General features: G+C 49.8%; 1 protein-coding gene across 3 annotated transcripts; it reads right to left on the bottom strand.

The window, feature by feature from the left end:
• Positions 1-13,999: 13,999 nt before the first annotated feature.
• Positions 14,000-19,870, bottom strand: LOC133343806 (protein GVQW3-like). Of its 3 annotated transcripts, none has more exons than XM_061553681.1 (2): positions 19,848-19,870; positions 14,000-16,939 (listed from the first exon to the last, which is right to left on the bottom strand). In XM_061553681.1, the coding sequence occupies exon 2, from the start codon at positions 15,062-15,064 to the stop codon at positions 14,423-14,425; it is 642 nt and encodes a 213-aa protein (XP_061409665.1). In that variant the 5' UTR covers positions 15,065-16,939; positions 19,848-19,870; the 3' UTR covers positions 14,000-14,422. The 3 variants fall into 3 exon arrangements, with proteins under 3 accessions (XP_061409665.1, XP_061409645.1, XP_061409655.1); XM_061553661.1 differs by having other exon boundaries at positions 19,712-19,864; XM_061553671.1 differs by lacking the exon at positions 19,848-19,870 and adding an exon at positions 19,772-19,791.
• Between the last annotated feature and the right edge of the window lie 2,322 nt (positions 19,871-22,192).

Raw genomic sequence — 22,192 nt, 5'->3', positions numbered from 1 at the left:
GGGACCAGTCACAGCCAGATTTGCTGTATCAAGCGAGGCAAGGAATTCCAAGTATACACACACACACGAGATGTGTACTGGAAAGACTCGATAAGCCACGTGTTTGTATTACAACAGAAACTCCACGGCAGCTTAAGTTCACCGCCACATTGTCGAGTCCACTTCTCATCGTTGCCGTTGAATCATGCCCCCCCTACCCACCCCCCCGCCCCCCAGATGGGCTCCGTACAATGAACTCTTCAATCCTGTAATTAACTTTTTTTTAAATTTTCACTTAGCCAATGAGCTGTCTACCAGAGGTCGCAAACGAGTTTTGATTCCTTACCCATACCTGTACCCGGCCGCACCAGGGTCGCAAACGGCTACCCGTATCCGGCCGGGTACGGGTAGCCGGGTATCGGGTAGGGTACGGGTATCGGGTACCCGGTTGCGACCTCTGCTGTCTACTCTCGACGAGAGACAACTTTCTGGGCACAATGTATTTGGCGATTGCCGCATTGGCGGTGGTGCACACATAACGAAACAAGCTTTTCGGCACACGTGTCAATAATGCTCTGGCAGAGACCCGTGAAAGGCCCCTTTCGAGACGTGAAGCTCATTTCCAATGGCAGTGCTCCGTACACAAGTGTGCTCTGCTGATGGACCGTCGCCTGCAACGTCGCCACAGTCTTATTGATGAATGTGTTGGGGGTGGGGGGGGTAGTTTTGTTAATCTCGAGACATTGAGCCGTTGTGGGTTTTTCCAGGACGCTCTGCCTGATGGTATTGTTGCTTCATGCGATCGAAACACTTTCCCTTCGGTCAGTCCAGTTGATTGAAATCATCTCTAGGTCTGGCAGCGAGGCCGTGATGGCAGTGGTGAGGAATGCAAAATTGGACAAACGGTCGACAGAGCAGTAGGGAAAGGAGAGAGCGAGGAGTGTGTTGATTTGTCGTCTAGAGATGTTCCCGCTCTTCCCCAACGTCTCCTATTGTGGCTGTTCGTTTTTTGCTTGACGATCCTTCACCAAGATGATCAGTGCCAGTTGGTGAAGGGAGAGAATGGTGGGGGATGACCACAAGGACAGGTTCATCTAACGCTCGTTACCGATGTTAGCCGTGGCCTGGTAACAGAAACCCAGATTTGAAGCTTTCGTGACTGCAAGGATTCATATTCTTAGGTTTTTTTCGGTAAAGTCACGTAGGTAAAACAAATTAAATTAATAAAAGTACTGTGCCTGTGACGGTTCCACCTGAAAGACGGAAGCTTGTGTTGCCTCCGAAACGTCGTGATTTTTATTTTATTTAAATTTTACTTTTATTTATTTTTAATTTTTACCTACGTGACTTTACCGAACAAAACCCAAGAACAGAAACCCAGTCCGGCCGGGCTCCAGGGTGCAGTGTGCTCACGACGGCGCCACAGGGCTCTCCGCGGGTCGATGAAATGCGGTACCAAATGACGCCTGGAAAGTGTCAAGGTCACGGGGGTGGACCTCTGCCTGACCAGGCGTGGAAGCGGCGCTCATCTCGGCTGGTGGCCCCTGGGCAAGTGGTGGGGAAATTCCACATTCCCCCATGGGCAAGGTGGCCAACCATTGATTTACAGCAACAAAGTAGCACTCGTGTTTTGTTTGTTTGTTTAAATCAAACCTGTAAGGAGGATGATGATGATGATCGTGGTGACGGCGGCGGTGGGATGAACCGACTGGGCCGAATTTTGTTTTTGCGAAATGTTTATATTTTTTTGCGTTCACGTCTCGGAGCTGGTTAGACCGCCCGCTTGCCGCGTTCCTGCCAAAAAAAAAAACCCCACAAAAGTAAAAACAGAAAACAAGCGGCGAGTTTCTATACAAAGTGCGCTTTCGCCAAGTTCCCCACAATGGTTATAGCACTGAGAATGGCTGCTTCTACCATGGCTCAATGGCAGCAGCAGCAGCAGCGTCTCCGCTGAGACCCATCGTGCGTGTGGGTGATGGCTCTGCTCACGTTAGCGACTGTAGGACATTTTGTCTGTTTGAACAAAACAAACGACTCGAGTAAAAAAAAAACCGCGAAAAAAAAAAAACATTGAAATGTAGGCGATGCTGTACAAATAATGTACAAAAAAATATTCCAGACTTGTAGCCTGAATTCTAGCAAATATTGTATTTATATGATGAATCATTGTACATGAAATATCTTTGCAAATGGAGGTTATAGTGTTGGGGTGACCTTTGCCTGTAATAACTATTTTAAGCAATCTCTTTTTTTCCCCCCGTTTGTTTTTAAAAGGTGGACGGTAAGGTCCCCGTGTGTCCATATCGGCGTGGTGCTGTGGGGTGTGGCGCTGTGGGGTGCGTGCAGGCAAACGGACGAGAACCAGAAGCGAAAAACAAATTCCCCAAAAATGCGTCACCTTTTCAAGTCGACGTATGCCACCGTTTTGTTCCTGGTAATGATACAATAATTGCCCTCCCCAAGGAATACGCGCCCGCGCGCACGTACACACACACACTCTGTTGCATGTTCCAGTTGTGTCCCTCCCGCACTGATTTCCTCTCCTCATATTTTCTGTAACCGACAATTTGTTCTGCTCCCATTTTTCTCGACCCAAAACTTTGCATCCCTCGTCAATTTCACTCTTTGCTGCAATTAATTGCCCCATTTGGTGGCAATAAGAACCATACCATCGGCGAATCGGAGATGGTTAATACACCCTGACCACGTATATTTATGCCTTTATTTGTCTAATACAATCTTTGGCATGTATCGTCTAGTTAGTGTCACAGTTTAATGGCCTCGGAGAGATGCGTATCTCTTTGGCCAACTGCTCTTTCGATTTGTGTTTTACTTCATGCAATCTCAGTGGCGTGCTTCCTCGTTCATATTAGTTAATGATACTTTATCTATTTTGTAAATTAAGGCCTTTGTTTATGATAGCTTGGATAACTGCATCAGTTTCCATTGAAATAAATCTATATCAAGCCTCGCCTCCAAGTCACGTGACTCGTGTGTGGCCACCCCCACTCTGAACCCCTCCCCTCTCTACGCCACCCCCTGTGGAAACAGACTCCGCTCCGTACGGCTCACTCCTGTTGCTCGCTCCTTCTCTGTCCCATTTCCCCCCTCTCCTCTCAAACCCCCGACAATCTTGGTCCGGTGACGCTTTCCTAACCCTCGGGTCACCATTTCTCTATCCCTTTCCAATCCATGTCCCCTCTGATTCCCATCCTTTCCCGTCTCTCTTCCATTTCCCGTTCCTCTTTTATATCGTCGACTCGACTCCCCTTGTGGTGGCACGCCACGGGTAAAGGAGTTGTGTAATGTGTTAGGGTTGAGTATAAGAGTGTACAATGAGTCTGTGTGTGTATAATAAGAGCAATTATTGAAGGCAGACGAGGATCGAAACAACGGCGAAATAAAGATGCGAGCAAGAGCAGATGTGCTTTTGTAAATTAAATTTGATTATGAAACGCAATCTACCAATGTGCCTGAAAGAACGTTTTTAGTCGGTGCATATTACCTGCTATGACATGGATCGGAAGCATGGACTCTGGAATAAAATCTGAAAGGTTTGCAAAGATGCATGGAGATGCATGCTGGCAATTACACCGAGAGACGGGTAGAGGAACATGAGGATTAGAAAAGAAAGGCAGAATAGATAACATTCTGATTGTAAAAGTATGGTCCACTAGCTCTGACCACCAAGATGGCTGACCCTGACCACCAAGGTGGCTGACTCCGACTGCCAAGGTGGCTGACTCTTGCCACCAATATGGCCGACCCTGATCACCAAGATGGCCGACCCTGACCACCAATATGGCCGACCCTGACCACCAAGATGGCTGACCCTGATCACCAAGATGGCCGACCCTGACCACCAACATGGCCGACCCTAACCACCAACATGGCCGACCCTAATCACCAACATGGCCGACCCTGACCACCAAGATGGCTGACCCTGACCACCAAGATGGCTGTCTTTTGCCACCAAGATGGCTGCGTATTCGTGTCAATGCGTGCACACACCTTACGCTTATTCATCTAGGATACAAGTTGCAGTTTTTGCTCGTGACCAGGTCACGTATTTCGGCTTGCGTTGCATTTGCTCATTTGACACTTTTTTTTGTTTGTTAACCTTTAATAAAAAATGGGATCAATTAAAATAAATTCTGGCGGTTATTGTCCATCCATCCGCGTCGCGAATTAACACGCAAAAGCATAATCACGCAAAGAGATATTTTCCTGTGGCGCAAATCGGATTTTTATCAAATACAATTTGGTTTCGTTTCAAAGTTGTTGTTTTCAGTTGCTGATGAGAGGTTTTGGCACATGCCTCTTAGATCGCATGGTGCAAATAACCGATGATCCAGCACACGCGCCGATTAACTCAAATCTCTCCACCACCCACCGACGGTCAGCCGGCTTCCTTAAAAATAGGCCCCATATCAGAATATTTATATGATACGAGATGAATCCGATGAACTACAAAGCTCTTTTTTTTTTACAGATTTCCGGTCCGGTTGCGGGGTCAACGTCACAACGACAAAGAATTAAAAAAAACACTAGGAGTGTAATGTATACGAAATTGAAACAAAGCACTTAAAACAATATACAAAAATACTAACAAAATTGTTTTAATTTAACACGTCGGCTTTCGCGACCAATATTATTCATAATAAAGGTTTTTGGGTTAGATCGCGCTATTTATAAATATGTCGTAACCCTCCACCACCCGACACGGCCAAACAGTAAAAAAAATGTGTCCGTTTTTCAAAGGACAAAATAATTCACTTCTTTAGCCCACCGATGTGTTGAAGAGAGAATCAACAGCATTTTAAAATTTGAGTAGTACGACGTTTCGCTGATAATTACAATCAGCGAAACGTCGTACTCAAATTTTACACTGACGAACACCCCCCCCCTGCCCTCCACCGCCCCCCACCGCCCCCACCACCCCCCACCGCCCCCCACTACCCCCCACCACCGAGTTCTTTGCTCCCTGCCAACGTTGGAGGGGGGAGTCGGTGCGAATCCCACCCACGGCGAGAAGGGTGGAATAAACACGCGCGCGCGCGTGACACACGGACAGCAACAAACGAGGTGAGTGTGGTTTTGCAACAGGCAGAGTGGATGTATTCAGCTATATGCGCGGTGTCTGTGTACAAATGGCAGGTGTACGGTGGTGCCAGTGGGAAGAGAGGGAGGGAGACGGTGGGGGGTAATCCACGGTTACTAGAGGATGAGGAACCTGGAGATCTGTGGAGGAAATGAGAGAGAGCGACACGTTTTTAGTAAGCTGTTCTGTTACAATAAATACAATCGTTGTTCACTAGGGAGCGATGTTTGATTGAAATGTTCCTTTTAAAGAGCGCTGTAACAGGACAGAATGAATATGCGGCAGAATGAATGAAAACATTTTAAGTTGATGCGGAGGGAAGCGAATCGGCGTCAAGGGGGGTGGGGGGGCCGAACACGGGGTCTCTTTCGATCAACAAATCATGTGCGATCCAGAAAAAACCGTCGCTTTCGCAAAAAAATCATCACAATTTCACAACTTGATCCATGCTCGAACACATAGGCACACGTATTCAAAATGTCACAGCTTGGTCCATGCTTGATCCACGCTCGAATACATAGACCGGTATTAAAAGTATCACAGCTTGATCCATGCTCAAACACATAGGCACACGTATTCAGCCATGCGCAATTACTCCATATATGGGCCTAAAACACGAACATAATGTATAATTTATCCTGTCGCGGATTCACTATACCCTATTACAACGTCTTTTACAGCAAATATATCGATACAGTGCGTGGCTTTTAGCAACACGCTTAAAGTGGTAAGCTTACCCGAAAAAAATCACCGTGAAACTGAGCACCAAGACGAGAAAAAAGCGCTTCATGGATAACATAACGTTATTAAAGAACGTGCAAAAATGAGCTATTTTAAATCATGATGGGGAGTGATTATTCCGCGTTTTTGAAAATCCAAGCGCCCCTTCCCCCCCCCCCCTCTCCGAATCCGCCGGATAACACTGGTCAACACACTTTTCTGGCATAAGGTATTCCAACGGTTTTTGTCAATAACATCAGGTTTTTGAGATATCAAATATTGCATTTTCAATAAAAACTGCAGAAGAAAAATATTAAATAAATGTGGATACCTACATAAAATGATATTATAAAACACTATCCTAAAAATACAGCACCGTATTTTAACACTAAAGCAGTCACTGACTCGCAACAACTTGCAATCATAAGTGACAGAGTTATTTTCGGGTGAAATCAATGAAAATGGGGTATGCCGATAGCATAAAAATTAGATGTGATAGAGCAAATCTGAGATCAGATTTGGAATCAGAACCCTGAAATTAGTCTAAAACAGCTGCAAAAGTCCAGGCCAGAAAAAAAAGTTTGTTTTGTTTACCAGTGTATAATGAATGATCTACAGCAGTGGTTCTGAAACCTTTACTTAAATACAGAGGGTTTGCTGAAACAAATTTGGTACTGACGTGCTCGTGCTTAATTTGTGTTTTCGATGATTTACCTTCGAACAAAAATCTGTCCGTGTCTCGCTACCCCACACCAGGGCATCTCGCATCCCCAGGGGGTGCGTGCATCACAGGTTAAGAAGAACCACAGTTGAATTGTATTGCGTAGAGTATAGTGTAGTGTATAGTAGTGTATAGCGTAATATATATTGTAGTGTATAGTAGTGTATAGTGTAGTGTATAGTAAGGTATAGTGCAGTGTATAGTGTAGTGTATAGTGTAGTGTATAGTAGTGTGTAGTGTATAGTAGTGTATAGTGTAGTCTATAGTGTAGTGTGTAGTGTATAGTAGTGTATAGTGTAGTGTATAGTAGAGTATAGCGTAGAGTATAGTGTAGTGTATAGCAGAGTATAGTGTAGTGTATAGTAGTGTAGTGTATAGTAGTGTATAGTGTAGTGTATAGTAGTGTAATGCATAGTGTAGTGTATAGTAGTGTAGTGTATAGTGTAATGCAGTGGTTAACCTTTACAGCAGCCTTGCAGCCATTTGATTCTCAATCGTTAAAACAATGTAATGTTAATACTCTTTGGTTCTTTCGGTAAAGTCACGTAGGTATAAAATAAAATAAATCACGTTTCGGGCGCAACACAAGCGTCCGTTATCAGGTGGGACAACCACATCAAGAAACAATTGCTGAAGTGGGCAAAAGGGCTGCTGTAACAAGAAGCCATATAGGTAAGAGAGGGGGGAGGAGCAAGGGGGGAGATATAGAGAGGGGGGGTAGGGGAGTGCTGCGAGAACGTTTCGAGGACGAGCAGACAAAATGGCGGGGGGGGGGGGAGTGGGTGGGGCTGGGAGGCTGAAGAAACTGGAGATGCGGATATGAAGGCAAACTACGAAGCAGTTAAGGTTTTACCTGGTTAATAACATCCTTCCAATGATTGCTCAATTTGTATCCATCTTCTCGGTTGAAGTTATGTCCATGTTTATATATCTGGATGGCTTCATGAACAAACCTTTGATAGTAGCCCGAAGGTTTGCAGAGTACCTTGGTCTCTTGTTACAGCAGCCCTTTTACAGCAGCCCCTTTTGCCCACTTCAGCAATTGTTTCATGCTGTGGTTGTTCCGCCTGATGACGGACGCTTGTGTTGCGCCCGAAACGTCGTCATTTAATTTATTTTCTACCTACGTGACTTTACCGAAAGAACCAAAGAGTATGGATCCCTGTAGTGACGAAAACTTAAATGTAATGTTAATAAATACATAGAGTTTCATGAAACAAAGTAGGTGTACCGTCTGTGTCTCGCTACCCCCACCCGCCCCCCAGAAAGGGCATCTCTCGCACCCCAGGTTAACAAAATCCGCTGCTCGACTGTAACAATATAACATTGTTGTCATTGCACGCGAGACGCAAGCCCTTGAGTGTCCACAGAGGAGTTTCATCCCAGACACAGGACAACTCGGTCCGTGTCTGCCTGCCTTGTGCAACGCTGCACTTGGATCGCCCGACTGTGGAAATAAACTATAAAGTATTTAAACTATTTTATTTTATTTTACCAGCTAAGGCACACCGAGCTATAAAGTCATGTTTTTCAGAAGTAACCTTTGACCACAAACGATAGCTCAACGATGTGGCTTATCATGTGGGCATCTATAGCAGCCAAATGCTCTTAAACGCGTGATGTTGATTCTAAATGTGGAGGGAAAAACCGGAGGGCCCAGAGAAAAATCCCACGCGACCTCCTGCATACCAGGCGAGGTAGTTAACATCTCGACACCGCGGCGCCCGAAATAACCTCCCCGCCGACCAGAGGTGTCACTCCTGTGCGTCTGCAACGGGAACGTTAAAGACCCTGGCACAGCGGTATCGCCAAAACTGGGGTCCCTGGCTCCAGGCGCAGAGTCCCTGGCTCCAGGTGCAGAGTCCCTGGCTCCAGGTGCAGGGTGTCTGGCTCCAGGCGCAGGGTGTCTGGCTCCAGGCGCAGGGTGTCTGGCTCCAGGCGCAGGGTGTCTGGCTCCAGGCGCAGGGTCCCTGGCTCCAGGTGCAGAGTCCCTGGCTCCAGGCGCAGGGTGTCTGGCTCCAGGCGCAGGGTGTCTGGCTCCAGGCGCAGAGTCCCTGGCTCCAGGTGCAGGGTCCCTGGCTCCAGGTGCAGAGTCCCTGGCTCCAGGTGCAGGGTCCCTGGCTCCAGGCGCAGGGTCCCTGGCTCCAGGTGCAGAGTCCCTGGCTCCAGGCGCAGGGTGTCTGGCTCCAGGCGCAGGGTGTCTGGCTCCAGGCGCAGGGTGTCTGGCTCCAGGCGCAGGGTCCCTGGCTCCAGGTGCAGAGTCCCTGGCTCCAGGTGCAGGGTGTCTGGCTCCAGGCGCAGGGTGTCTGGCTCCAGGCGCAGGGTGTCTGGCTCCAGGCGCAGGGTGTCTGGCTCCAGGCGCAGGGTGTCTGGCTCCAGGCGCAGGGTCCCTGGCTCCAGGTGCAAGGTCACTGGCTCCAGGTGCAAGGTGTCTGGCTCCAGGTGCAGGGTCCCTGGCTCCAGGTGCAAGGTCACTGGCTCCAGGTGCAAGGTGTCTGGCTCCAGGCGCAGGGTCCCTGGCTCCAGGTGCAAGGTCACTGGCTCCAGGCGCAGGGTGTCTGGCTCCAGGTGCAAGGTCACTGGCTCCAGGTGCAAGGTGTCTGGCTCCAGGCGCAGGGTCCCTGGCTCCAGGTGCAGGGTGTCTGGCTCCAGGTGCAGGGTGTCTGGCTCCAGGTGCAGGGTGTCTGGCTCCAGGCGCAGGGTGTCTGGCTCCAGGCGCAGGGTCCCTGGCTCCAGGTGCAAGGTGTCTGGCTCCAGGTGCAGGGTGTCTGGCTCCAGGCGCAGGGTGTCTGGCTCCAGGCGCAGGGTGTCTGGCTCCAGGCGCAGGGTGTCTGGCTCCAGGTGCAGGGTGTCTGGCTCCAGGCGCAGGGTCCCTGGCTCCAGGTGCAAGGTCACTGGCTCCAGGTGCAAGGTGTCTGGCTCCAGGTGCAGGGTCCCTGGCTCCAGGTGCAAGGTCACTGGCTCCAGGTGCAAGGTGTCTGGCTCCAGGCGCAGGGTCCCTGGCTCCAGGTGCAAGGTCACTGGCTCCAGGCGCAGGGTGTCTGGCTCCAGGTGCAAGGTGTCTGGCTCCAGGTGCAGGGTGTCTGGCTCCAGGCGCAGGGTCCCTGGCTCCAGGCGCAGGGTGTCTGGCTCCAGGCGCAGGGTCCCTGGCTCCAGGTGCAAGGTGTCTGGCTCCAGGCGCAGGGTCCCTGGCTCCAGGTGCAAGGTCACTGGCTCCAGGTGCAGGGTCCCTGGCTCCAGGTGCAGGGTCCCTGGCTCCAGGTGCAGGGTCCCTGGGTCCAGGTGCAGGGTCCCTGGCTCCAGGCGCAGGGTGTCTGGCTCCAGGCGCAGGGTGTCTGGCTCCAGGCGCAGGGTCCCTGGCTCCAGGTGCAGGGTCCCTGGGTCCAGGTGCAGGGTCCCTGGCTCCAGGTGCAGGGTCCCTGGCTCCAGGTGCAGGGTCTCTGGCTCCAGGTGAAGAGTCCCTGGCTCCAGGCGCAGGGTCCCTGGCTCCAGGTGCAGGGTGTCTGGCTCCAGGCGCAGGGTCCCTGGCCCCAGGTGCAGGGTGTCTGGCTCCAGGTGCAGGGTGTCTGGCTCCAGGCGCAGGGTGTCTGGCTCCAGGTGCAAGGTCACTGGCTCCAGGTGCAGGGTGTCTGGCTCCAGGTGCAAGGTCCCTGGCTCCAGGTGCAAGGTCACTGGCTCCAGGTGCAAGGTGTCTGGCTCCAGGCGCAGGGTCCCTGGCTCCAGGTGCAGGGTCCCTGGGTCCAGGCGCAGGGTCCCTGGCTCCAGGCGCAGGGTGTCTGGCTCCAGGCGCAGGGTGTCTGGCTCCAGGCGCAGGGTCCCTGGCTCCAGGTGCAGGGTCCCTGGCTCCAGGTGCAGGGTCCCGTGGGGACGCCCACCTGCGTTGAGCCCCTTCACGTGGGCAGTTTGTATGGGTGCTATAGCCATATGGTGGAAACACGTTCCTTCGGAGTGGGCAGGTAGGAACTTGGTTCGACCAATCCGGGAGCGTACATGGTTGGGAGGGGCGCCCCCTCTGGTTGGCTTGCTGGCTCGCGGTCACGTGACGCACTTCAACCAATCCGGGAGCGTACATGTTTGGGAGGGGCTATGCACGACAGACAGACAAATAATCCCTGGTGGGCAGTGTGGAACTGTTGTTCTTACCTGTATAGTATGAATGTGTATGTATGGTGGAGTAGGGATGAGCAAAATTTAAAATAATCGGTGACATCGATGTTTTGGTTCCGCTACGTGGATGTTTTGATTTCGATGTTGATTCCTCCAACGACAACGGAACATTCATTTGATGTCCTCGACGTTTTGTTTTTCACTCCAACGAAGGCCGAAATAGACACAAACATCCCGCTGCTCATCGGCCACCTTCCACTTTAAGCGCTGCCAGAAACAAAGCATCTGGTCCCTCTCCAAACGTCTTTCCTCGTGTACATACAAAGATCCCCCGTAAAGGCTCTTCGGGCTGTTGGAGCAAGTGCTGTTTGTGAACGACCAATGAAGGCAGCCAAAGGCACACGAGCGGGTGGTGTGGCCAGCACCACGCCTACCCGTCCTAATCTCCTCTCCCATTGCAGATGGTTACACACCGCAACCAGGGACCAATTTTACGGCTAAGTCGACCTCGTAGGAAGACAGGGAACGGTGTCAAGGTCCAGAGTTGAGCGGCGCTGGGCGTGAAAACGCCTTGTCGCGGCAGGGTGAGCAAAACAACAAGAGACGAATCTTCTTCGCACTATTAAATCAAGGACTCCACCAACGGACGGTTAAATATTATAGTGCGGTTGTTTTAGTTAAGACGGCGAGCATCACAACATGACGATACAAGGGAAACGACCCGGCGTCAAAACGTAGCAATAGCCGGTGCCAACGTGAACGGCCATCGCGGCAAAGCGAGAGTGATATTTCACAAGATCATCGTAGTAAAGCAAAACGTGGGTAATAGAGTTACAGAATCTGTGACATATTTGCACGGGAGAGCATTTCAAGTGGTCGCGTTAAGAACTTTTAAAGCAGGGCCCGTCTCTGCATTCAGGACCAAGAAGTCATCGCCACCGATGCCACCACCACTCGTCACTGACCATTTTTTCCTTCTGCTACAATGCAAAAGAGGTTAGAACAATCTCCCAGGTCTCCTCTTAGCAGTCTCATCACCACCAAACAGTTCAGTAGCCAAGAGCGCGTACGAGCGGACGGGCCGAAAAGTTCCCCGTAACGAGACACGGGATATTATAATTGTGGAGTGAAAGAAGTGGACCGCTGCATGAACACTTAGCATCAACACACTCATTCAAAGAAGTCAACCGGACAAAACATACAGGCGACTCCCGACTTAACGACGGCTCCACTTTAGACCTTCTTTGTAGCAAGACCCCCATTGTAACGACCAAAACGCGTTCCTACGACCGCCTAACAACCGCTACTGACGCAGAGTCGATTGGCGACCAGAGCGCGCGTCACATGTGCACGCACGCTGCCTGATGGCGCTGAATTTCAATTTAAAGCTTTCGTGACTGCAGGGATTCATCTTCTTGGTTCTTTTGGTAAAGTCACGTAGAAGGGAAATAGGGTGAAGAACAGGTCTGTCGGAAAGACAGCGTCCGACGCTGTTTGTCCGACAGCCCTGTTCTTCACCTGAGGACGGCTGCTTGCGTTGTGGCCGAAACGTCGTGAGAATTGTATTTTATTACGTTGTATTTTTATTATTTTATTATTTCCCTTCTACGTGACTTTACCGAAAGAACCAAGAAGATGATGCCACTGCTTTGCTCTCCCGCCGCATGCGTGCGCGCAGTGTAGCCCAAGGATGGGGAACCTTTTGTCTGCCAAGGGCCATTTGGATATTTGTAACATCGTTCGCGGGCCGTACAAAATGATCAACTTAAAAATTAGCCTGTTGTTATATTTGGTCAAACATTTAATTAACTCGTCCCCTAATGTGATGGCTGGAACCGCTTCTCTTTGGCGAGGCGTGTGATGATGTTAGCTGCTGCTATTGATGATGTTGCTGCTGCTACTCGCAACTGCTTTTCCACGTTTGCTCCGAGATTCATTGAATTTCGAGTCCCGCCTGCGGCTGCCTTGGCAGGGCCACACCAAATGATTTCGCGGGCCTCTTACGGCCCGTGGGCCGGACGTTCCCCACCCCTGTAGCCCGTCAATCTGCAGCTGCGGAGAGGGCGGAAGCAAGCGGCGTCTCTTTCGCAACGGTCTTCACTTTTTTAGAAAATTTTCTTCAAATTTGTAGGTTTTTTCGCCTTTTGCTATGTCCGAGAAAAGGAAATGCGATGCGCATGCAGAAAAGTACTAAAGTATTTTCAAATGTGATTGTTTTAACTTAAATGTTTGTAAAAGTTATGTTCAGTTACAATGTTAGTTTTGGTTATTTTCAGTATTTTCGTGCTCAATTTTGGTATTTTATGGTACTGTCACGGGTTTCCAGGAACGGAACCCCAATGTATAACATTGCGCCCTATGGGAAACGAGGCTTCAACTTACAACGGCTTCGACTTACGACCGTCGTCCAGGAACCAATTATCTTACGGGTGCATGCGTGGGTTGCCTGTAAAGGGCTTTAGGGCGAGGGGTGTGGGTAGTTTTATTGTTTAGGATTAATTCAATGGTTTGGTTGGGGTTGAGTTGAACATGGGTTAGAGGTTTTCTTGAAGTGTATTTTGTTCAACCGGATAAGGTCTCATTTTCAAGCGTGGCATGAGGTCAGAAAAATGACAAAATAACAAAAAAACCAGCACAGCAATGCAGCAAATAGGTTACTGTGAGAGTATGGGCTGTAGGTTATGGTTAGTGTGAATATTTTGCAAAGGGGTTTGGGCTGATTTGAAGCTCGTGTTATGTTTGGGGTAAGCTTTTTGGGTTAACGTTAATAGGTTGGTGTCTGGGCTATTGTTCATAAGGTTTTGAGGTTATGTTAAGGGTTCGGTTTTAGGTTTAGAGTGACACCTGAACATTTGATTTAGGGGCCAGAATGTAAGTTGCGGGCTCGGTTCAGGGACAGTAGTGGTGGCTCTGCACGTGGCAACGGGGGTTGGTGTATCACACGAACGACAATGATTCGTCGAGGTGCAAGACCCCAGCAGAATTCAGTACAGCAAGATGTCGACTGATATCATCCGTCCCTTCTTGATGAGATCGAGGGATAGTGTTGCCGCCTGTATCTGTGGGTTTCCTCTCACACATTGGAGTATAAACACTCACCCCATTGGCTGAAAACATTTTAATATTTAGAGAACTTTCGATTTAAAGCTTTCGTGACTGCAGGGATTCATCTTCTTGGTTCTTTCGGTAAAGTCACGTAGAAGGGAAGTAATAAAATAATAAAAGTAAAACATAATACAATAATTCTCACGACGTTTCGGCCACAACGGCTGCTTGCATTGTGGCCGAAACGTCGTGAGAATTATTTTATTGTTTTATTTTTATTATTTTATTACTTCCCTTCTACGTGACTTTACCGAAAGAACCAAGAAGATATAGAGAACTGCAGAGCAATTGTTGGCACCGACTCACCACCCTGGCAGCCTTCCAGCATGGTCTGTGGTTCCTCGGTGACTGCGAGATGCAATTTGCATGAACGATGCTATATAAAGTTAATTAGATTATTTTTAGGTTTGGGGTTAGGTTTACCGTTACGGCTATGGCTAACACTATCACTTGTCAGGGATGGCTGCACGGGAAATTGCTTGTGTCAGGGTTACTGCTAGGGCAAATGTAAGCGCTAGTTGTCAGGGTTTTCTCAGGGCTAGATTTCGTGTTATCACTCGAGTCAAGGTTGTTGCTAGCATCAGGGCTATTGGTAGTGCAAGGGCTAGTTTCAAAGTTCCTGCTTGTGTTAGGGTTCTATTGCCATGGTCAGGATTAGGTCAAGCCCATCAGCAGCCTCATAGCAGTCATCACTTCCCCACGCGCCTCTCTCCCGCTCCCCCATCACCGCTCGTGTCCAATCTCCCTCTCCCCTTCGTCTTCAGGTACGACGGCGCCGGCGATCGCCCCGTGGCTCCACGCTTCTCCATTCCCTCCTCCTCCTCCACCGTCGTTCCTTCCACAACCTCCTCCTCCGCCATCATCACCGCCGCCGCCACCGCCGCCACGCCGTTCAGCGGCCCGTTTTCCTCCGGCCCATGGCACTGGCGCCTCGGCACCCACCGCGCCGACACCTTGGCCAGCCCCAGGTGCTCGTGCAGGATGGTGAGCACGCTGCCGTGTGAGATGCCCACCTCCCTCTCCATGTCGGACACCTTGATGCGCCCGTCTCGTGCCACCATGGCCTTGACGCGCGCGATGGTGCCCTCGTTCACCGCCTCCGAGGGCCGCCCCGAGCGCCGGCCGTCCTGGATCGACTCGCGTCCGCGCCGGAACTCGCCGAACCATCGAGCCACCGTCGGGTAACTGGGCGCCCCGGCGCCGTACACGGCGAGCATGCGCTCGTGGATCTGCTTGGCGTTGTTCCCCTCCTTGGACAGGAACTTGATGACGATTCGCTGCTCGATCTTCTCCACGTTCGCCGTGCGCGGCGGGCGCAGGAGCGACGACATCGTGGCGTTGGTGGCGACGACCGGTGTGTGTGTGTGTGCCCTACAGGTGTGTGTGTGTGTGTGCCCTACAGGTGTGTGTGTGTGTGCCCTTCAGGTGTGTGTGTGCCCTACAGGTGTGTGTGTGTGTGTGCCCTACAGGTGTGTGTGTGTGCCCTACAGGTGTGTGTGTGCCCTACAGGTGTGTGTGTGCCCTACAGGTGTGTGTGTGTGCGTGCCCTACAGGTGTGTGTGTGCGTGCCCTCCAGGTGTGTGTGTGTGTGCCCTACAGGTGTGTGTGTGTGCCCTACAGGTGTGTGTGTGCGTGCCCTCCAGGTGTGTGTGTGTGTGCCCTACAGGTGTGTGTGTGCCCTACAGGTGTGTGTGTGCCCTACAGGTGTGTGTGTGCCCTTCAGGTGTGTGTGCCCTACAGGTGTGTGTGTGTGTGCCCTACAGGTCTATCTGTGTGTCTACAGCGAGGGGAATGTTGGTAACGATTGGTAGCCGCATTTGTCCACACCTCGAGTCGACAACGCTAAATGAAGGATCTTTACTTCTCGGTCGTCACGCGTGTGTTCTGTAAACGTCAAGACTCCCTTAACACTCGCGTTAACGGTAATACAAGGAAAAGTTCAGCTTCTAAAGTCAGCTCACCTGTTAGGTGCATGCATAGAGACAATTGCCATCAAGGGGACCCCTAGGATACAAGAAAACTGGGCTCCGAGACGTTTCGTACGTATTGGGCGCAAAGGTTCTCCTGTGTGTAACTGCGGCTACGAGCCTGCAACGTCGCACTAGTCCTACAAATACGCACGTGAAGGTGGTGGGTGAACACGTGGGCGTATCTGCAATTCAACAACTCTCGGGCAAAGCCACTGATTGGCTAACTCAATTACATTTCAGTTTAACGCGCAGGAGGCTTTCGCAAGCAATATCATTCATAACAGAGGGGGTTTTAGGGGTTAGATCGCGTAAATATAAATGTGTCGTCAAACCCGCCACCACCCGACGCAGCCAATTTAGTAAGGTTTGTCACGTAAACAGAGCGTGCCAATTCGTTACTAGATCGGCACGCCGCTTGTGCGTTGGAGAGTAAACTCACATTTACAATTCGGGTACCGTGACGTTTCGCCAGTAATTAAACCCCAGCGTCATCAGGCGGCAGCCCAGATTTGTGGAGAACTCCTCCTGTTCCGTTTTAAAATATCAACTACAACTTCATCTTTTCACCGTTACTCTATACAGAGGGCCATGCGGAACAAGACAGCCGCAGGATGTGGTTTGTTTTCTTGGGTTTTTTCGGTAAAGTCACGTAGGTAAAAAAACAAAGGCTCAGTCCTTTGTTATGTAGACTAGCCGGAGTTTCAGCCGCACCAACCTTACCATAATAATAAAAAGGGGGCCTGTCCTGGCTCCTCCCCCCTCAACCAGTATATATACGGGGTCGGATCTCTTGGAATTTCTCATTTACTTGATACAGCGAGCGTGCTGTGACGGTTCCACCTGAAGACGGAAGATGGTGTTGCCTCCGAAACGTCGTGATTTTTATTTTATTTTTATTTAATTAATTTACATTTTTTACCTACGTGACTTTACCGAAAAAACCCAAGAATATGAACCCTTGCAGTCACGAAAGCTTCAAATCTAGAATGTTGTTTGTTGTTCAATAGTTTTTCTGTGACTCGCTCGCCTCGTGGTAAGCTGAAGGACCTGTTGGGTGCAAGCGGAGTCGTCAAGCCCCACCGTTTGGGGGGAAAAAGCCAATGTCAGCGGAGGGTTCGGTGGTTTTGGACGAGTTTCTGCGAGGGTTAAACGCTGGTGGACACGACTCTGGCACGCAGGAGATCGATCGCCAGGCTGTGGTGGTGGAGTTCACGAGGACGGCAGACGGAAGAAGACCTTCACGCGTACAGACAAAGACAAAGATCTCACCGTGTAGCCTTAACAGACTGTTGGGGCAAGTGCTGTTAGCGAGTAGCACCGGTGAAGGGACGGCGCTGTGGCACACGAGGCGGTGGGTGGCCAGAACCACGCCCGGCCGCCTTTGTCTCCCCCAGTAGCGATGTTTTTACACACCGCACCAGGTACTCATTTGAAGCGGAATCGACCTAGGGGACGCCCAGGACCGGTTCTGGTGTTGGTCGTGAGCGGGAATCGAACTCGGCTCGCCGGGGTTCGTAGCGCAGCGCGCTAACCGCTACATTACGCGTACAAAGATTCCCCGTGTAGCCTTAACAGACAATTGGGGCAAGTGCTGTTAGCGAGTAGCAACCGATGAAGGGACGACACTGTGGCACAACGAGGGGATGGGTGGCCAGCACCACGCCCGGCCGCCTTTGTCTCCCCAGTGGCGATATTTTTACACACCGCGGCACGCTAACAGAGGCACGCACAACCACACAGACTCCCGAGTTCAGAGTTTGCGGGTGAGACCTCAGCTTGCCTCCTGAAGCCGACACGGTGCGTACCCTACCCGATACCCGGCTACCCGTACCCGGCCGGGTACGGGTACGGGTAGCCATTTGCGACCCTGGTGCGGCCGGGTACGGGTAGGCCGTGAGTCACTGGTGAGTCACCGTTTGTCACTCATTTCCCAACATCTTGTCTCTTCTCACAATTCAAGTTCCTAGAATCAACCCACCCGCGCCTGCAACATGGCTTCATCCCAGAGGTCGCAATCGGGTACCTGATACCCGTACGCTACCCGTACCCGGCCGGGTACGGGTAGCCGGGTATCGGGTAGGGTACGGGTACCCGTTTGCGACCCTGGTGCGGCCGGGTACGGGTAGCCGGGTAAGGAATCAAACCCCGTTTGCGACCTCTGGTGGATGGCGCGGAGACCGATTCTACCGTAAACGTTTTGTGCCACCGTGCAGCATTGAATTATTATCCATCGAACTGGTTTTTTGTTGTTGTTGAGGTCATGTCGCGTAAATAATAGAAATGTGTGTCGTTAAACCCGGACGCCCACCACCCGACACAGCCAATTAGTAAGGGGCTTGTCACGTAAACATAACGTGCCAATTCGTTACAAGAACAAGCACCACCGGTGTTTTGGAGAGCAAAGGCCACAACAAACATTTACGACACATTTATATATTTACGTGATCTAACCGACAAAAAAAACCCCTGCTTTGTGGAAATCGGTCGCGAAAGCCGACTCTTGTGTTTACGCGTCGAATTCATTGTCTATTCGGCGTAGGGAGGAATCCGGAGCACACCAAGGACGCCTTCCCCCCCCCCCCCCCGCGCGTGTGAGAGGGCGCAACGCTCGATCCCGTTCAAGTGCAAACAGATGGCGATCATCTTCTTGGTTCGTTCGGTAAAGTGACGTAGAATGGAAAAAAAATAGTCAGACTCTGTCTCCTCGACAGACCTGTTCTCCACCTGAGGATGGCTGCTTGTGTTGTGGCCGAAACGTTGTGAGAATTATTTTATTATGTTTTTTTATTTCCATTCTACGTGACTTTACCGAAAGAACCAAGACGATGAATCCCTGCAGTCACGAAAGCTTTAAATCGAAAGATGGCGATCAGTTTAACACGTAGCCTTTCGCGACCAATATCATCCATAATAGAGGTTTTTTGTGTTAGTTCGCCTAAATATATAAATGTGTCGTTAAAAACCTCTCGATAGTCAGGGCTGTCACGTAAACAGAACGTGGCCACCATTGGAACCTCATTTGCCAGTAAAAATATAATTGGTTTTTTACCCTTCTATCTGGCAACAAGAACGTGGCCAATTCGTCACGAGTACATCAACACCGGTGTGTGTTGGAGAGCCAAGCCACAACATTCACAAACAGAGTCCGACGTTTCGCCAGCAATTGCAACCGGCTTAATCAGATGTCGCTCAGTCCACGTTGCTGCTGCTGCTGCTGCACTCTTTGCCTTCTCCCTGCGAGCCCAGGGCATGGCTTCCTGCACGCGGTGGAGATTCGCCACGTCTTTGCGTGATCCACCTACCCCCATGGTCACGTGCAGGGCGATGCGCTGGGCTACCCGCAATGCATCGCAGACAGACTGTAGCCACCCTGGAAAATCGCATTATCCGCGCAGATATATACACACACATACACACATATATACATACGTGTGGTACTGTCATGTTATTGTTGTGCCACGTGAATTACACTGGTCAACAAAAAAAATCATTTTTTTCTGGCCTGGACTTTTGCAGCTGTTTTAGACTAATTTCAGGGTGCTGATTCCAAATCTGATCTCAGATTTGCTCTATCACATCTAATTTTTATGCTATCGGCATACCCCATTTTCATTGATTTTACCCGAAATTAACTATGTCACTTATGATTGCAAGTTGTTGCGAGTCGGTGACTGCTTTAGTGTTAAAATATGGTGCTGTATTTTTAGGATATAATATCATTTTATGTAGATATCCACATTTATTTAATATTTTTCTTCTGCAGTTTTTATTGAAAATGAAATATTTGACATCTCAAAAACCTGATGTGATAGACAAAAACTGATGCCAGATTTGGAATCAGCACCCCTTAAATTACATTAAAACCATTGGAATACCTTATGCCAGAAAAGCGTGTTGACCAGTGATATTAATGAATGAAAAATTTCATCACTAGAACGGCCTCCAAGCTATCCGAGGCTGGAGATAATCACAGAACCCGCCACCACAACCACAACCACCGCCACCCACCCAGAATTATTTTCGTCCAGAATTCTCTCCGCTACGACCGACGCACAATAAAATGCTCACGCGACGAGGGTGACATCGTGAAGTTTAAAAAAAATAAAAATGTAAAAGACCGGGTCGAGGACGGCAGGAATCGAACCTGCCTGGGGAGGGAGGAGGGAGGTGCCGTTTCACGACACCGCCGATCGTCTTCACGACATCCTCGCGCGACCGTACGGAGAGATCCTTTACGTGCAGGCTGCCGAGTCGGATTATAAGACGCACCCTGTGTCTCACATACACCGACCGGATTGCAAGACCCCCCCCCACCCACCCCAAATTTTTGCTTTTGAAAGTGCGTCTTCTAATCAGTGCGTCTTACAATCAATCAGTGCGTCTTCTAATCAGTGCGTCTTACAATCAATCAGTGCGTCTTCTAATCAGTGCGTCTTACAATCAATCAGTGCGTCTTCTAATCAGTGCGTCTTACAATCAATCAGTGCGTCTTCTAATCAATCAGTGCGTCTTACAATCAGTGCGTCTTCTAAGCAGTGCGTCTTACAATCACTGCGTTTTAGAATCAGTCCGTCTTCTAATCAGTGCGTCTTATAATCAGTGCGTCTTCCAATCAGTTCGTCTTACAATCAGTGCGTCTTAGAATCATCAGTGCGTCTTATAATCCGGAACATTCGGTCCCAGGTGTCCCGGAACCGGCGATGGCTGTTGGCGCGACCACGTGGCCGCGACCACGTGGCCACACTTTAAACGAGTCGTGCAGACAGATGAATGATTTGTGAAGTCAACTTGTTTGTTGTTTATATTCTCGGCGTCGCTAATTATTACTCAACTATCACTGCGGCTTTTTTTGTTGAAATACAGGAGAACACCCCCCCCCCCCCCTCTTTAACGACGGTGATTGGTTCCATGATACCGGTCTTTAAGCGATTTGGTCGTTAAGCGAGTATAGGAAGCGCACGTTAAAGGCTTAATTCGTTCCGATGGCATCTAAAGTTTATACCCCTTTTTTTTACTCAAAAAAACCGCACTCTACAATATATTTGAGCAATGAATATTAATGCGTAAAGATACTATCAACGTTATAAACGCATACTATTCAAAGAAACATGGTGAATCAATGCATTAATTAACATTGATTGTACCTACAACAGCCCGTCGTTAACAGGTGAATGGTCGGTAAGCGAACATTTTGGGCTCTATGGAGGCACTACACCACTATACACTACGCTATACACTACACTACTATACACTACACTATACACTACACTACACACTGGGCTTCTACACTACACTACTATACACTACACACAACACTATACACCAGAGGTGTGGACTCGAGTCATGTGACTTGGACTCGAGTCAGACTCGAGTCATGAATTTGATGACTTCAGACTCGACTTGGACTTGCATAACAATGACTTTATCCCACCTCTGAGGTGTGGACTCGAGTCGTGTGACTTGGACTCGAGTCAGACTCGAGTCATGAATTTGATGACTTCAGACTCGACTTGGACTTGCATAACAATGACTTTGTCCCACCTCTGAGGTGTGGACTCGAGTCGTGTGACTTGGACTCGAGTCAGACTCGAGTCATGAATTTGATGACTTCAGACTCGACTTGGACTTGCATAACAATGACTTTGTCCCACCTCTGCTATACACTACACTATACACTGGGCTTCTACTCTACACTATACATTACACTACACACTGGGCTTCTACACTACTATACACTACACTATACACTACACTACTATACACTACACTATACACTGGGCTTCTACTATACACTACTTTAGACTACACTAGACACTGGGCTCTATGGAGGCCTGTTAAGCAATTAGTCGTTAACAGGGGTGGTCGCTCAGAGGGGTTCTCCGTTACCATCACGTTCTTCAAGAGGCTCCTGACAAGTTTGTGTTTCTGTAGCCAGGGGGCGATGTTGCTGCTTGCTGTGCCTGCGTGTGGGGAGCGGTGGTGCAGCGGTTAGCGCGCCGCGCTCAGAAGCCGGTAACCAGAGATCGATTCCCGCTCACGGCCAACACAACTGTTGATTATCTTAACCGGTCCTGGGCCTCCCCTAGGTCGACTGAGCCACAAATGAGTACCTGGTGCGGTGTGTAAACATCGCCACTTGGGGAGGCAAAGGCGGCCGGGCGTGGTGTTGGACACCCGCCCCCTCGTGTGCCCGTTACGGCATTCATAGGTGGTGCTACTGGCTAACAGCACTTGCCCCAACAGTCTGTTAAGGCTATACGGGTGGAATTTTTGTCTTCGTCTTGTGTAAATCCCAAAACGAGTTCATTTGCAGGTAATTTTTCAAACATTGGGAAGTTCTGGCCGACACCAGGCAAATTGTGAGCCTTACAATGTGTTTTTTATAGCTACAGGAGAAAAGCTGAGAAACCCACGCAGAACATGGGCAGAACATACAAACTCCACGCAGAACATGGGCAGAACATACAAACTCCATGCAGAACATGGGCA

This window comes from Lethenteron reissneri, chromosome 2 (genome assembly GCF_015708825.2).
Source record: "Lethenteron reissneri isolate LAM-NWPU_2019-01 chromosome 2, ASM1570882v1, whole genome shotgun sequence".
Classification (NCBI taxonomy): domain Eukaryota; kingdom Metazoa; phylum Chordata; class Hyperoartia; order Petromyzontiformes; family Petromyzontidae; genus Lethenteron; species Lethenteron reissneri.
The sequence above is the reverse complement of the archived record's forward strand: the minus strand, read 5'-3'. Positions and strand labels throughout refer to the sequence as shown.

Excerpts from the sequence above, each read along its gene's own strand:
- LOC133343806 (XM_061553681.1), bottom strand. The coding sequence starts at position 15,064 with ATGTCGTCGCTCCTGCGCCCGCCGCGCACGGCGAACGTGGAGAAGATC.